The 18,449-nt window shown below is 37.9% G+C and overlaps 1 protein-coding gene across 1 annotated transcript; it reads left to right on the forward strand.

Annotated features, from left to right (window-relative positions):
- The first annotated feature begins 1,807 nt into the window (after positions 1-1,807).
- LOC140235333 (sulfotransferase 1C2-like) lies at positions 1,808-11,095 on the forward strand. The gene is made up of 7 exons (XM_072315360.1): positions 1,808-1,871; positions 4,870-5,052; positions 6,747-6,874; positions 7,707-7,956; positions 8,618-8,712; positions 9,964-10,165; positions 10,986-11,095. The coding sequence occupies exons 1-7, from the start codon at positions 1,808-1,810 to the stop codon at positions 11,093-11,095; spliced, it is 1,032 nt and encodes a 343-aa protein (XP_072171461.1).
- The last annotated feature ends 7,354 nt before the right edge of the window (positions 11,096-18,449 follow it).

Genomic DNA, 18,449 nt, shown 5'->3' on the forward strand with positions numbered 1-18,449 from the left:
CGCCACTCATATAATATTGGTAAGTCACTTGCTCCAACGACATGTCTTGCTATCAGTGTGTTGATTTGGACCCGATAAGAATTATGTCACTCCCAAAACATCCGCCGTGGTGTGTTCATAAAACAACAGCAACAACAACGAACACACAAATATACACACAAGAAACACAAAATGGATAGACCTCATATGCCCCTCTTTCGTTAAAGAAAAATAAAGCCACTGGACTCATTTATTGTTTTGTCTTTATAGCTGGTTTTTGATTAAATCCTCTTTCGACACCTAAAGCGGTGACAAAAAAAAAATGCCAAGGACACGTGTCAGAATTCACACCATTTCTCTCACATTATCCGGTCACCTGTCTCTGAGGATGGTCAACCCAATCGCTGGAAGCTTCAAGTTTGCTCATCACCGAAATTCCCCGGACGGTTATAGCCAAAGCTTCTGTCCTCGCTCTTATCTCTTTCTCTTCTTTATCTCGTTATTTTCCCGCCTTTTCGCCTCTCTAGAAGCTCTATTTTGCCATCCTTTATAGATTACTATTTTACTTGCCGTCTCATGATTCAGTTGTATTGGTTATTTGAATAACATGGGGGAAATAATTTTACTGTTCTCAGATGCTTCATCATTTTGTCAATTTATTCAGTCATTGGATTTCAGTGACCTTTTGCAAGTGGCCTGCATTTACAACCGTCTGTTCTTTAAAAAATGGTGACGAGCAAGAATGGATATTGTGCTCTTGCTACGAGTTAATTGAACGAGTATTGAGTTTAAGACCCTTCAAACTGTATGGCTTACTCCTTCGACATTCTAGAGTCAAAGTATGCTCTCCCACCCCTTTTTCCCATTCCCACCTCCCCACCCATCTCCCCAAAATTCGGTAAATTGTCCTTACCATCGCAGACCCTCTTTACCTTTGCTCTTTCCCCTCACATTCATGCCAATTTTGCTTTCTTCCTGTCGCCGTGTACCGCCTTGGTGTGTGGAAGGACGTGTCGTGATCTACTTTGGAGGACGTGAGGGTAAAAAATATAAGAGAAAGGAAGAAGAGATCTGGGTTAAACGCTTTCCTGTTAGGAAGCCACAAAGTGGGATGTGCATGATTGTGACCGCCGTTTATGAGCATTCATATATTTGTGCATGCCCGTACAACAATATTTTGACGACCCTTTCATCTAAAGTGCACGTAATTGCCACTCGACTTTAGAACGGTGTATACGACAGCATGCAGGGCTGGGTGTCTTTTGAGCGTTTGGCGCTGGGCAAGTTAGCCTCGGGCCAAGATGTAGAATTATATTTTCTTTATGTCATCGGCATGGTTGAACTTCGTTTTCGGACAACTCAATATTTGGCCAAAGATCACGTCCTCTTTTTTTTTTTTAATGATGCCGCAAAACAAGAATTACGGATGGAGGCCTTTCGAATTTGATAAGAATCATCTTATGACTACGAGGACCCGGAGGGGAGTGACAAATATACGTCTTCTTCTCCTCTTCGTCTTAATGAATGGCACGGTTTATATAGGCTGGTAACGGAGCGCAAATGTTATCCCCCTCCTCCCCCCCCCCCCCATAGCCTTCAGCTCTCATGACAGCATTTCCCATGCTGTACCGACATTCATTACGCGTGGACTTGGCCCTGTCCTCCCCCCCCCCCTTTTTTTTTTTGGCGTAATTCTGATATGGTTTTTGCCCGTTTCCGGATGTGAAGTAAGCAGCGCAAACAGATCTCAAGAACGTGATGAGCCTGACTAATGCTGACGTTATAGGCGGGAATCGTGACAGAGTTATCTGCCGTGTAAGCTATATCCATGCAGGAAGAAAGGGGTGGGGAGAGAGTTCTAGAGGAAGAGTATAAGGGTAACCACGGAAACGGTAAGATAGTGGAAAGATATCGGGAAGATGAGGAAGAAAGGGAGAGAGAGAGAGGGGGGGGGGGGAGAAAGAGAGGGAGATAGGAAGAAAAGATAGAGAAACGGAGATAGACGAGTTTTGTTTTGTTGTTGTTGTTGCCTTCTTTTAGGATTTCCCGAATGATATTATTTTCCGGTCAAAACAATTTGGCGATGCAACCGGTCGCCCGTTGTGAAATCTAAATGGTCCGGAAACATAACGTTCATGTCCCATATAGGCCTATCGAACCTGTCTAACAAAGCAGCACAGAAGAATTCCCCCCCCCCAATCTTATGTGCAATGGAAATCCTTTACACCGTACTTTACTTTGACCGTCAAGAAATGAACTATTACTTCTTCTTCTTTTTTAACAAGTCTACAACATACTTTACCCCTTGAGTATGAAATAGGATTGTTTTTTTTTAGACAATAAAAAAAATTAAGTGAGGTTGTTAAGCAAAACAGCAACTTTCACTGCTCTTTAGGTGATCATTTCCTCCCCCTCTTCCCCTCCCCCCCCCCCTCTCTCTCTCCAAAACAGCTTCTTAGCGCAATGATTACATATTATGATACGACATTTCTTCAAATTACATCGAAGACTTTAATTGCAATTTTAGATAGATAAGAAGTATTCCATGTCACAATCAAGTTTTAACAACGAAGAGTCAATCCGTGGATCAGGTGCAGGGGGAAAAGATGATGATTCGTTAATAACAGCGTTATCGTAATTGTACATTGCTCATAAAAGGTCACTTCAGGGGGTCTTGGGAGCACATTCCAGCAAGAGAGATGCAATTACGAAGATTTTAAACTTGAAAAAAAAAGGGGTAGACAAAATGTGCAAGAACATCACCGTCTCTGCCCTTTGGGTGGTGAGATGGCTCAGTCTCTAGCGCGTCTGCTTCACGATCCTAAGGGCCCGGGTTCGAACCCGAGTCTGTAATGAGCAATGTTGTGTGTAAGCATACCGTCCCCTCTAGCAAGAGGCAAAACACTCTGTCCCTCGGATAGGACATAAAGTGGAGGTCCCGTGTGTGAGAGAGTCACAACTCATGCACAGAAAAGATCCCGCTTCATTCATTCATCGCAAAGAGCAGGTGTTGAACCCGGTGAAGTGGTCAAGCCTCACATCGGTGCTGGACCCCACGGAAGACCAGCTTAGCGTAGCTGAATATGGGATATCCAGCCATCTTCTAAGATGGAAATGAACAAACATACAAAACACTCATCTGTCTTAACCCTGACGTACTCTTGTAAATCAGATATGCGTATTCTTATTTCTTTTACTTTCCAGCAAAATTTTATTGTGTCAATTATTGGGTTTCTATACACGTGCTTCAAGCGTGGTATATACCCTGGAGTTAAAGGTATACTGTTTACCGTTGGGAGGAGTGATTTAGAAAATATTGAAGTTATCACATTTTGATGCATATATGTAGGTCAGTGGTGTCACAAAACTTCCTACCATATGAAAATTTCGCAATCAAGCCTAAAATATAAGGAGATAATCACAATTTTTCTCAATAAACTATAAGTGTAGACGATTTATTCTAGAAACAATTTTGTTCACATGTTGTACATCTAACAATACTTAACATCAATTATACTGATTAACATTTTTACATTGATTGTTTCTATCTCTAACTGACATTTTAAAACTATTTTGAAGCTCTAAAGCTGTTTGGTTTTTTGGTTTCATCTGCAAACACAATGGTAAATAATGCCTTTAACTATTGGTGATAGCATTGTTTGCAGGGGTTGTTTGAAACCGATAAACCAGTCAGCCGCTCAAATCCAACGATCCGTAGCAATGATGGGTCTCTTTGGTAATAGTGGTAATTGCACCTTGCTCATAAAATGTTACTTTAGGGGGCTTGGAACACAGTCCAGTAAGACACATACAATTGTGCAGATTTAAAACAAGAGAAAAAATGTAGATAAACTCTACACGAAGGTCAGTGTTTCTCTCTTCTGATACACCAATCTATTTCAACCTACAGATACTCTAGTAAATCCGATATTTGTATTCTTGTGTCTTTTACCATCCTGTAAGATATTAGTGTGTCAATAATCAGATTGCTACACATGCTTCAATAGCGGTATACCCTGGTTTTAACTATTGATGATAAAAAATTAATTGTTTGAAGTTGTATGATAATAATGGCAATAAAACAAGGGACTCTGTGTAACCTGTGTTGCAACATATTCTCCCTTCATCGGTGTTGTATGTGATAATGGAACTGCAAAACGTGAGAATAGGATTTATATTGTACGAAGCAATACTTCCTTGTTTACGTACTTTACTGCTATAATAAACTTGATTCTATCGTACAACACTCTCTCAACTTCGACGTCAGTTCAGCTACAATGTGTAAAGCCCCAGTCACACAGTCGCTCAAACAATCCTCTGCATCCAGCATTGCGTCCTTAAAGTCCATTTAAAAATTGTACGCCAGACGCAGAGCATTGTTTGTGCAACTGTGTGACTGGGGCACTATATAACCTTCTTACACTATCTTGGGTTGCTCACAACCAGTATCAACTAGTGGACCTACGAATTTTGTCCATTGGCTGTTGACAAAATGACGATAAATCGTTACATTGAAAACGCTTGTTTAAATAAGGGATTCACCTTTGCACCATTCATACTGACCAGCATGAGCTTAATAACATGATCTCAAGAGTTTTGTGAGGAGGCAATTAATTGTTGAGGAGATAATACAGGCAATCAAAGCTTACTTGACCGCGGGTTCTCATTACACAGCTACAATGACGACTTCAAGAAACGGAGGTGATTGTGGAGTACTTTTTTGGTGCCTCCTGTGTTTTCTAAGGCTATTGCTTTTGAGAAAGTTTGACATCTTCTACACTGTATCTGTCACCCCCCCCCCCCCCCCCCCCCGCTTATGATAGCATTTTATTTGTCTTTCCCATACATGTGTGTGTCATCCCGTTTTGCTTCTTTTCCAATTTCACTCAGAGAGAATTCCCGGAAGTGACGAGCCCATCTTTTCGATCGAAGTTCCTTCGTGTGTAAAGGAGAAATGCCACGAATATCGGGGTGTGGTTATGCCAAACCTCATGCCTCCTCGCGCCTTAAAGGCCCTGGAAAACTTCAAAGTGCGGTCAGATGATGTCTTTATCGTCACCTTTCCAAAGTCGGGTAGGTTTGATAAATATATTCAATCATCTTGGACTTATCGTGCCTTTATGCACCATATCGATTTCGGAAAAGCGACCTAATCTGTTATAGTTCGGCATTAGAATTATGTGAAAAATTTTTTCTTCCCGTATGGAGCAGTATGCGGGATAGATGCCGTTTGAGGGCTATTATTCCGTTTGAGGGCTATAGTGTCTGTGCCATAAATGTGATATGTTATATAGTTTATAATCTATGTTTGCATTCTAAAATCATACTAAGTATTGTTTATAGTATCAGCATCATATTAAATGTACAATAGTATATAGAAGAATATACTACGAATAATTATGTTTTATTGGTATAATAGCTAATTGGTGCTGTCGTTGTTTTGTTCCAGTGTTCTACGTCTTACAAGCTTGCCTTTTAGTGGAACACTGTTTTCCGTCGTTATGATTATTTACTATTTTTGTTGCCATGACAAAGTGCATTGTTCCTTTTTTTATGACATCATTCGTGTATATACTTTATATTGTATTTGAAAAAAATTCCCTTATCAGACAAATGAAAAACAAATCGAAAACTTGTACCGCTTTGGATCATGTTCCCCTTTTCTTTTTTTGATGATGGAAATAAATAAACTATTGAATTGAATTCGTCAGACCTTGCTATCAAGTAGACTGCCTCTTAAAGATATTAATCAGCAAGGCTAACAGGGACAGAAACCCCCTCCACTTGATTGCAATATAGACAGATTACCGATTGGATCACGTCGCCTAGTAATATACTTCTCTAGATTGATATATCAATCTGCCAATCAAGTCATAGCCACATTACGATTTTGTCTGTAGGGCAACCCAAGAGACGAAAAAAAAAGTCGATGTATCGTTTGTATCCGAATTTTCATGGCCTTCCTACTTCATCAGGGATAGTTCACTTCCCTTCGCTTCACTTCACTTCTCTTCACTTCACTTCAGTTCCATTCCATTCCATTCCATTCAATTCAATTCAATATTGCATTCATTTGAAGTGCATGAATGGCAAATTATGACAAATTAACCAAATCACTAAAGCATTCATGCAGGCAGTCTCACCAGGGTGATATATATAAACAAAAATCTAAGAAAGAAAAAATATAGCGAATGGATGGGTAAGAACATGCTTACCTAAACAAAGATAAATAAATACGAATGAATTGTGTGTTTGGATTGCGTCACCATGATAGAAAAGCCTTGTTGAGGGTGCTTTTATTTCATCTTAACATAAAACATGATATATACATATATATATATATATATATATATATATATATATATATATATATATATATATATGTATGTATGTATCCCGCCACAAGACAGCCACAAGACATCCAGGCAACTCAAACGTCTGCTTAGCAGATATTAAAGCTGAGGAAGACCACGGTCGAAAGCTTCACAACACTGCCGGTTTCATGCGACATCTTCTGTTATCTACATTGTCTCAACTATATATATATATATGTATATATTATATACATAATTATATATTTACGATCCAACCTCTTTCAATTTGTGTTTTATGTCGATTTTGATAATTTTCTGTATATTGTCGGAAGCAAAAAATCACACGATGGTGATATTATTCTACCTCAATCTATGCTCTCTGCCTTTTGTTGTTGAAAAGAACATACACAAAAAAAAGAAGTGACAAAACTTTCATCTTTCTTTCCTCATCAGGTACCACGTGGATGCAGAATATATTGGTGCTTATTCACCACGAAGGAGACGTGTCCAAACTGGAAGGAGATCATGTAACTAGGAAGAGTCCCTTTATAGAAATCACCGATGTGTGGAATCACACTGATGTAAGTACTTAAAACTGTGAACTTGGTTGTTGTTTTTTGCAATGTTTGTTGTTCTTAACATTTCCATATAAATCTTTATAATGTTGTACTATAAACAATGGGCACTCCGATTCTTAGAAAGAATGTTAAGCATACTGAAAAATAATGAAAACGAGTCATGTGTAACGGAGATGCAAAAGTCAAATAATAATAATTATGATATTTATTTCCTATGAAATGCTCTTACAGAGACCTGATCACAGTGCTGAAACAACATTCAACGTTATTTTATGAAACAGAAACACGTACAAGTTGATTATGATTCAAACAGTTTATATCTTAATTTAGTTTTGAAAGTTTCTTCTGAAACGCGTTGACGGAGACGTAGTGGTAGAATGTTTCAGATTACCGATCCAAATTAGGAGAACGTGCTTTCGACTGCCTTGGTGTTTGTTCGTGGGATTTGGAAGTAACGTTTTGTCATTCTGAGGCAGGGACATAGAAAACAAGTGAATCATAAATGTTGAGAGTATTAATGAGAACGTACATATTGACTGACAAGCGAATTGACCGGAACGAATGTAATGTGTTTGTGTATGCAGCTGTTTATTTGTAGTAATATGAAAGAAACCATTCGTTCGCTTCTGCTTAGTTGAAAGGTAGCTATTTGAGTGGACAATAGGGGGGGGGGGGAATTGTCGTGATTTTGATTTGAGTCATTTTTTTCTTATCGAAGATGGCTGTCCGCAGGTGAGTGTATAGTTGTCGATCATGTGTTATTTGAAACCTATGGTGTTGACGTGCAATTATACGCAGACATGCGCTCTTTCAATCATAAATCGTTCAATACCAGCCCAGGAAAGCTCCACCGATGGCGGACGTAGCAAGCGAGATGCCGTCCCCACGTATCTTGAAGTCGCATTGCCGTCTGTCCTGGTTACCCGAAGACATCCGAACAGACGAACCCAAGGCCAAGGTCATCTACGTGGCGCGAAACCCCAAGGATGTCGCCGCATCGTTCTTTCACTTCTGTCGACTGGTAGATGTTCTTCCATCTTACAACTCCTGGGAGGTCTTTTTCGAAGAATTCATCGCTGCACGAGGTTAGAAGCGACGCTGGAAGAGAATACTCTTATCATAGAATCATAGTGCTTTGTTTTAGTATAAGTAATCAACAAGGAAAATTTGGCTTATCAGGCAAATTTTTCTATATCAAAGATTTCTTTCCAGATGATAAATCAACCTTTTGACTCAATACTGAACAAGGTAAACCTTTATACTCCTTGCCAATACTAAACAAAAGTCCTATGTAATTGATACGCTCATACAATCATAAATGCTTTATGTCACATACATGCATATTTCAATGCTCTGATATGCCGGCATTTTCTTTAAACAATATTTATCAAAAAAACATATTGTTCTCCTAAGGTTCAAAAGTGTGATGGATTCACGTACAATATAAACTGGACTCTCCTATAATACAGCGGTGCCATTTTGGTTCTTCGCTTAATGAGGTTATCCAGTATTTTCATATGTAAATACATAATCCATTATTGTTGTATTTACATAATTGTTTTTTTTTTTTTTTTTTTTTGAAGACAATGAATACCAACCAACCAATCATACAATTCCCTGTAGTGGATAATAATAGACAATCTATCTGAAATCCATATAGGGAGTGGTAAAAATTATTATTTTGAGTTGTACATTCTAAAATCCTTTAACTATTATACTTTATTGGTTGTATTTTCTTATTAAAAGCACCCCAAGGGTCATGGTTTGAGAATGTGCTCCCCTGGTGGGAGAGACGCAACCATCCCAACGTGCTCTTCCTCAAGTACGAAGACATGAAGAAGGTATGTCGTCTTTGATTAAAAAGACTTAAAATTTGTGGTATTTGTTTCCAAGTGAAGTGAGCAGAAGACTCCAGGGGGTGTTTCATAAAGCTGTTCGTAAAGTTACGAACAAGTTACGAGCGACTGATGAGCAGTTCTGATGTGCTATATTTATCAGAATTTCCATAATTCAGCACAAGAACTGATCACCAGTCGCTCGTAAGTCGTTCGTAACTTTACGAACAGCTTTATGAAACAGGGCCCAGGCTGAACATGTAAATGCATACGTCAAAAACTTTAATTTTGAATTTTAAAAATTTTACAGATGAAGTGATCTAGCACAACTACTTGATTAGAGATTTGATCTTCTTTATCCACAAACGCACACACACACACACACACACACACACACACACAAAATATTCAAAATCTCTTGTCAGAAACAAACAAACAAAAAAAATGATATAAATTCCGTTGCCCGATTATCATGTGGAATTTCAGAATCGTAACACTTTGAAATTAAACGTGAAAATGTAAAGGTTCTAAATACTCCACCTGTTCAATAAAAATAAATGACAGCCGTATGACCATATAGAATACTAATATGTATATGCTATCATCTTTTATAAGCATATACAATTTGGCATTCTATAATCACTCACTATCATTCATTTTCACAATATTCGTGACATAACGCACCGTCTAAGTCTGATGAGTAGTGTTAATCCAAAAGCATGAACTGAGATGAACGGTATTTAGAGCGAACTAAATGTCAATGTTCAGTTTGGAGCAATTTGAAAAAAAAAAAACAAACAAGAATGTTTCAAAATCTTAATAGTAACGTTTAGACGGTGATCCTTAACCTCGAGGCTAAGCTCGTGGTTAAGTATGGGGCGCTGAGTGTCACATTGTCACTTTCGTCACGAAATGACAATTTCGTGACGAAAGTGACAATGTGACACTTGGCGCCCCATACCTGACTAGAATTACTGCCTTGAAAAGCACACTTGCATAACAATAATAAGGCCAACGTTTTCTCTTCGCTACTTGATTGAATTACGAATGTACTGTTATATTCGACGTTACACAATGCTTGTAGGTGTCTGCACCACCGAATTGAAATGAAATTTTGTTATTAATTGACGTATTCAATTATATCCCCGTGTTCTCTCTCTGATAGTGGTTAGCTGTCAGCAATAGACAACGCCAAACATGGAATTAACACACACAGATTATAATGTAAGCTAATAGTTCTTTTGTCTGTTCTTACAGGATCTCCGCGGAACAGTTGAACGAGTGGCGCGCTTCGTTGGCAAATCCCTCTCTGATGACGTCATCGATCGCATTGCGGAGGCCTCCACTTTTGGCGCGATGAAGAAAAGTAAAAGTGCGAACCCAGACTTCATCCTGGCTAAAATTGGCGTTACTCAGAAGGAGCAGAAAAGGAACAGTTCGTCCTCCTTCATGCGAAAAGGTATTATGGAATATTTATATATATATATATATATATATATATTTTTGTGGTCATTACTACCATCCATATTAGATTCAATATTATACAGGCAGCATAGATTTCATGTCATATATCGAAATTCACTGAAGCACTGTTTACTGATTCCAAATCTTTGGACGCAAAAAGAAAACCAATATAATTGAGAAGCATTTTACAGAAAATGGGGAAAATCGGGAGAAAAAATTAACCCACTACTTTGCCCGATTATAAAGCATTGGATATTGGGCATACATTCAAAATACAGTACCAGCTTTAATGACACATGCTGTTCAAAACACATTGCATAATATAAGTCAATATTAACATATTTATCCGGATTACACTTATACCAAGTGAAGTGAAATCATTTGTCGGTTTGTTTTGTTGATGTTTTTATTGGATACAGCCTGCAACCGTGACTCTTCTTGTCTTGTGATGTTAGTATTCAAATTAATTTACAATTGCAATGACGTAAGTATGTTGTCAGAAGGAATAAGGTAGGCAAGTAATATGCTTTTCTGGCAAATTTAATTAATTTGTTACAAAATTTGATAAAGCAGGTCTCTGGAGAGAAGAGTGTTCTTGCCATTGGAAACGATTATACTTCAAAGCTAATGTGAAGTGTTGCGTCATAATGTTTACAAGAGATGACGTTCACCTTTCAAAAGGGTGCTTCTGCATTAACATAGGAAGTTATTTAGGTAATGTTTCGCAATCAATACATCTTGTCATCAATAATGCTTTTATTCCCATTTCTGATTGCTGATTACTGTGGTAATATCTCTTTCTTTTCTTTTGTCAGGTTCTGTAGGTGACTGGAAAAATTATTTCACCGTAGCCCAGAATCGACGGTTTGACGAACTCTATGCCAAGAAAATGACTGGTTCTGGGCTCGAATTTCAGTTTGAATAAATGCCCAGAAGGCAGGTAACATAATGACTATAGATACGACAGATGTATACGTATGTTCATTCTTAATTGGTCATCCTAGGAGACCGACACCCACCAGTTCGACATTGAAAAAAGGGTCCATGAGTCAAATAGTCCACGAGTCATACAGCCCGTGAGTTCAACACTAAGCAAAAAAAAAAAAAAAAAAAGGCCCACGAGTTCGACACGAGGCAAATATGGCCCGCGAGACAACATTACAACACGGGGGGTGGGGGGGGGGGGGGAGGGTATCGTATCGGTTTCGTGGGCCTTTGTTTGCGTAGTGGCGAACTTGTAGGTCTTGTTTGTTCAGTGGCGAACCCGTGGACCTTGTTTGTCTACATGTAGTGTCGGACTAATGGGCCTCTGTTGCTTGGTGTCGAACTCATGGGCTGCGTGACTCGTGGGCTGTATTATTCGTGGGTGTGGAAATCCTGACGTTCATCCATTCTAAATTGTGCAGACGTTTGTTTAATAATGATACCCCATTGGATATTTTTTTTAGTCATGTACTAACACTACGGGGATTTCGGAAACTTGTAAGAAAGTGATTAGAATTCATTTCAGGTGATACAATGTGACCACTGCCCAAAACACGCAAAGAGTAGTTTCAGATTAGAATTATCTGTGATGGACAAAAATATGTTATTTGGATTGACCTACTTTTTTAGGTTTGTCCTATATTACCTGGGAAAACGAAATTTTATCTACCTTATACTATCAAAATTTGGCAGCTGAAAGCAAAATAGACATACTGGCGGTTCTTTTTTTTCCAGGGCCAGAATTTTTTGCATTGATACTTCTGCACAGCACGCCCAAGTGACCCAAATCTTTAAATTCTCTTTTATTTCTTTGCTATGAAACTGCACCTCCTAAATCTTTTTCTTATTTCAATCACCATTTGAATGGGTTGGGATGGTTCAAATTCAACAAGTCATATATCATTTCAAAACTCTGTTTTATAGGTTTTCCCGGCCAATTTCGCACTTTTGTCAGTCCATTTGATAAAACGTTCATTCAATTTAGCGAAAATCCTCGTCACTGCACATTCTGTCATTCAAAATTGCAACTTGTTAGTTCAATTTAGCATTTCGGTCAATGAAATCCGCACATGTGCCTTTCGAATTCGTAAAACGGGCATTCAAATTGGCACGTGCTCTTCAGTCATTCAAATTCGCCAGCACTGGCGGAAAATGGTATTTCAGTCATTCAATTTTGCGTATGGCCAGTCAAATTCCAAACATGTTAATTTAAATTGGCGTAATGTTCCATTTCTATTTTGAAAAGGTGAGAACCGTGATTTAAACGTATTTAAAAGTGAATTTTTGTTTCATCCACACACTGTTAAGTATATAGTAAAGGTATCTTTGACCCTAAATAACTCAAGTTTGTTGTTCTGTAACGCCCCTCTTCTTCCATACATGTTATCAGAACTATACATGCCATGCTTGCACCAGTACCATAGATTCACTTCACTTACTTATGTCCAGTCCTGGCAGCACGAGTTAGATACAGGCTTATCTCTCAAGAAAACAGGGAAAGAATCATAGAAGCATTTGAAGGTAATAACCTTGACAAATTGATGGCTAGAGCTGATCCAAGAACTTTTATTTATTCCTAATGATAATTAACGCAATCTAGCACCCACCAAATGAAAATAATGAAACATGCAGATGAAAGAAATAATCATGTAAATTGAAACCTCCTTCTGCCAATTATTGACAAAACAAACTTAAGATCAATGTATCTGTGAATGAAATAATGCTATCGATCATTATAAACACATACACTTATATTGAAAGTACTGTTGCAAAGGTGATATCAGAATAAAAGCATAAACGTGTCTGCTAAATTGACTGCAGTTAATGCGAAATTGGATGCCCAAGAATGAATTCGAATGAACGAGCGCAGCGTTTATGTGATCACGTGACTATATCGTGCTAAATTGAATGAACGATTTGCGAAATGGTGCTTGTCTTACGAATTTGAACTGAAAAGTGCTGATTCGAATGATGTAAAAGGTAATTTGAATGCTCCAAAATGAATTTAAATGAAAAATTATAAAATTGAAATACCGAACATGCCGTCTAGGCTAAATTGTGCTAAATTGAATGCAGCAATTAGGAATTGGACTGAAAAAAGTGCGAAATTGGCCTACTTTTTGTGGGTTTTGCGCTTGGATGGTCATCAATATTCCATCTTTCATAACAAACTTAATTGATGTATATTGATTTACAGTCTGATTCAAACAAAACTCAATAGGGCCGAGTTCAAATTGCGATAATTGTGCAGCATTTATAAACTTTTGAGTATTTTTTTTTATGTGAACGCATTACATTATCTGCCTATTTGATTATTAATATGTGGCAGGGCATTTAAAGAAATTTATGAACCTTACTTCAAAGGGCATTATCCTTTCCTCGAAATCTATTCGAATTTTTACAATACACACGACAAACACATCACAGAACAATTGATTTATGGGACGTTTAACAGAACTAAACATACCTGTTATATGCGTTACGTACGTTGGTATCATTGTATCAATCGTGTATTTTCTACTAATTTAGAAAAAAAAAATCGAAACGAAACACATCCAAAATAACAAATACCATGATGTCCGCATTTTGGTAAAATTTTGTTTTGATGTATGACAATGTGTGAATAGATAATTGTATTTACTTTTTTATTTACTTGCCGTCAAGCATATGCCTATCTGATGTCATTTTCATTAAACTTTTCCATTAAACTGCATACGGAATCCCTTCTCCATTCATTGATATATACCAAAATCGAACAACTCAGAAAACCTTCTTTAGTCCATGCATATTGTATTACCGTAGGTATACACTAGTTAGACTACCAAACATGGCTTTTAGTATAGTTCAGTATTAGGCATAGGATTTTTTTTTTTTTTTTGGGGGGGGGGGGGTAAAATATCATATGCATTTCTAAACTATCATTTGACAAGCAATGTCCATGTTGTGGAAAATGTTGATGTGTTTCAAAAATAGTATCAATGAAAAGTCTAAGATTTTATGACTTTAAGTGCAATTTGATGTTCTTTTTAACTCAACCAATCTCATCTGTTTTTAAATTCTTTATCTGTAAATCTTATGTGTAGAACGTGTGCGTTTTATGTTTCCGGTCATACATTTACCGGTGTTTGCATGATGCTTGATTTACACAATGTAATAAATTTTTTCACGAGATAAATCTCTCCTTTAATCATTATTGCACTACATGTGTATATGTCAACAATGGTCTCCATTTTTATATAGTTCCGTGTTGTTATGCTACATAACTCGTGTGCTTGTTATAGTATGTATAGCAGGGCGCCTTGATAGGACAGCTAGCAAACGGAAAGGGCTGCCCTGCTTAAAGAAGATTATTAAACACATGAATAAATACGTAGATATGAACCGTTGCAGACAAAACGAAAGTAAAAATTATGGCTGTCATAATAATCTGCGTCATGTGGTTTCAAAGCCGAAACTGTTGGTTTTGCTTTTGGTTTATTTCCCCAAAAGATGTTTTAACCAGATAGTCTTGCACTTCTGTTCAATATAGAAATATGGCGACTTAGTCCATTTGTACAGCTTTGTTTACCACCACATCTGAAACCACCAAAAATGGCGGCTTCCAGAAAAAAAAAAGGGGTGGGAAGTGGACAGAGATGAATGAATAAGTACGTATCTCGTTCACTTTTGAAGTAAAATCCCACAGTAAAGCTTGAAGTAAAGCTTGCTTTAATGAATAGAGTAGGTTCAGACTTGAAAAAGTATTAATGAGGTATTATCGCCTCTTTCTAGTCGGTAAGACCATGTGAAACACTAACATTCCTTAAACATTGTGTCCGATTCTAATGAAGCTTTTGTCGTTGCGTTTGTGTAATTTTACTCTGTCTGTCAAAGCCAACTCGCACTAGGTGGGGAATTGCAATGTAAGTAAAGATAAATTTTTAATAACCATCTTTGCTACTTTTTTTTTTTTGGGGGGGGGGGTGGGGTTCTTTGCAAGGTTATTGCTGTTCATTCGATAATGCCTATACTTGCAGAGAAAATTACCTTTTGCGTGTGGAGGAAAGTTGTTGTTTTTTTTTTGTTCGCCTAATCGCATTGTTTTGTGTGTTTGTGTTTTTTCCCCGATAAACATTCAAACAGAGATTTTAGAAGTGAGGAATTCATTTTTTTCCCCCGGATTTCCTTCCTGTATAGAGGAAGTATGTCAGTGACATCCAGGCGTGGTGATTATGCCTTATTACAATCCCACTTGTGCCTCAAAGCATTGGAAAATTTCGAGGTACACCTGATGGCACATTTATCATAAATGTATCCAAACTGAAGAGTTTGAAAATAAACGGGTTTATATCACCACCTCTCTTGATGCTTACAACATAACGTACTACAGTATGTTTGTATCTCATTTTATGTTTTTGCTACACAAAATATATCCTAGATATTCTGTATTGATACTATGCGTGTTGCCTATTTACACAAAACCCAGAAAAGCTCACGCAGGCCGATATGGGAGTGTTTGGTTGGGACCACTTCTGTCTCAAGTCTTCTAACTATTCTTGATTCCGGAAAGCTTGAGCAGACGGATTCTTAGTTTAAGAAAAAGCCTTTTTTTGTAAAATGAAAATACTTTTCAATTTGGATTTACTACAAAATGCCCATATAATGAGATGCAGTATGTAAGGTCAACAGGGTAACAGTAGTGTTATAAAGCATTAAGAGGAATTTTTGTCTCAAGTATTTACCCTAGACAGTATCCCTATTCAAATGTCTAAATTGTAAAATTATTATATTACTCATAATTATGACAATTCCAGCTTAAAAAATCATGAATTGTTACTCCTAAAAATCTAATACAATTCTCTGTATCTAATAATATGCCATCAATCTTTATATCATAATCAGTTTGCGGATTAACATCGGAGTGTGGTGTTTAAAAACGCATGAAATTTGTTTTACCATTATTCAGTTATAAAATCTGTTGCATTTAAACCAAGATGAAATTTTGTGCAATTCTGAATTCAATATCTAAATAAGGTTATAATGGTTCGTTGAGAATTCAAATCTCCGACAGTCGTGCCATCCGCGAGCACAATTAAACTAAAAATCGACGATGGAATGATTACATCATTTATACATGTTATATTGATATGCCTGTCATTACTGCCTGCCTGCAATGTTAATTATATCTTTTCGTAGAAATCAAAACTCATCTTAACGCTACAGGACAAAGCCTGGAATATATGAATCTATGATATTGCATCATCCGCGTCAAAGAAAAAAAATACGAAGGGGCGTCAAAGTACTTCATCCTATTATTTTTCTTTTCTTCAAAGACTGGATTGAGTAAACGATGTCAAATCACAGAAATTCAAGCAAGAAACCTTCCCTTCCTCTCCCCACAGACATGCACACAGACCGACAAAATATTATGAATTTTTCTTCATAATATTGCTTTTGCTCATTGCATCTCCATCAACCTTTTATTCCTACATCACGACGTCCCATGCAGGGGAGTCTTCTCGTGTTAAATCATGTTATGATCTGGAGACGAATTTGTTTTTATTTTCGCATTCTCATAGCTGCTCATCCAAACCCTGCCGCCATCCCCTGTTCCTTTTCTTTTTCTTCTCCTTCGTGATCTCCTTCTTCTTCTTCTTGATTTTCTGTTTCTTCTCCAGTTGGTTTCTCAACAGAAAGAACGTCATTAACCCAGATAGCCGGGCGCTTCAAGATACTTACCGTCTGATTTAGGCTCGAACCAATTAATCAAGCGCGGAAATTCAGGATGATGAAATCGTAAGCATCATGCCAATGAGGCTGCATCAGATGTTAATGTTCCTCACGAATAATGAAAAGAAAGAACACAAAGAAACAGAAAGGAACAAAATGAAAGACGGGAAGAAAGGAGGACACTGGAATGCGTTTCACGGAGAGGCTTATCGGTGCTGAGCCGAGGTCGGCTCGGTTTAAGAGAATTGCCGGTTCTCTATAACGTCTTCATCACTCGCGTTCAACTTTCGCGGGTAGCTCGCTTCAAATTGGTAATGAAAAGCGGGGCGGGCTTTCCCCTTTTCTAGCAAAGATTCGGCATTTCATTTGGGATAGACTTTGAGGACTATCAACCCGAACGCATCAAAATTGCCCCTAAACAGATCAACGAGTGCTGCCCAAAGTGACGACAATAGATCAGACAGTGACATTTGAGACAAGAAAAAAGGAAGGAAAGCGGGAAGGATGTGCATGTCACAGTTGTTTTATTTTTCTTTCGCCAATATAGGCAAATAGAAGAAGTAGGTGAATAAACGTCGCAATTCCTTTATAACCGCTGTATGCTTTATTACAGTATACTATATTTACGAATTAGTGCAACGTACTGACGAGGTAATATCAATCTCAAATCAGTCAGGAAAAGACGTATAATTGATTTAGAAGGGGAGGGGGAGGAGAAGGAGGAGCTAGATCAGATTAGCAGAGAAAGTCGTCTCTAAAAGTGGAAAAAAGAATGTGTTGGGCCGTAACATTCCCTTTCGATACATCTCGCAGATGTCTTTCAGGACGAACGATGCGACATGCGTGACAAGATCATCCGTGAACTTGCCACAATCCATCAGCCGGCTTACGCTCGATTTGAATTTTACAGCCAATAAATCCTGCTAAGAGAGCATCACGAGGAGATATTGAATTCTCGCCTAGAAATCCGTTATACCTCTGAAGGGAGGTCGTTGACTCTGCCTGAAATACTTTACGGGGCTGAGTAAACGTTTTAGAAATCATATTTTTCAAACTTTTTTTTTTCATCTATGCTACTTTGCTGCTTAATTTATAGGTGTTTCCCACATTTGCTAGCTGTGCGCTATAAACTTGGGTTTTCCGGGCGGGATGAAAAGAAAACGCTAGGTAGATCAGTTAAACGAGAGAGAAATACAAGCTCTCTATATATGAAAGATAATAAAACTCGCTCGACAAGGCGAGGGAAATCTTCGCTCGATATCGACGGTTTACTTACCACCGTCATCTGACAATTCTTGTTTTTTGCTCTTTGTAGAAACTTTTCGACCACAGCTTCTTATCCTCCTGGCAAAATCTTGACGATCGAACGGGACTAAAAGTATAGTTTAAAGGGGAAAAAATAACGATCATCCCACGAAGGATTCGGAAGTTGCTGATTTGTTCATTGATTTACTCTTGTTTTGTTGTCGAGAACTTTTCTCTGTCACCACTCTAACTGGAGGCATATTGTGTTTTCCCAAGATCAGCTTTTTGTTTCAGTTTGTGGCCACGATCTTTACCGTTGCAAGGTGACCGTACGTCACGTC

The sequence above is a fragment of the Diadema setosum genome, chromosome 11 (genome assembly GCF_964275005.1).
Source record: "Diadema setosum chromosome 11, eeDiaSeto1, whole genome shotgun sequence".
NCBI classification, from domain to species: Eukaryota; Metazoa; Echinodermata; class Echinoidea; order Diadematoida; family Diadematidae; genus Diadema; species Diadema setosum.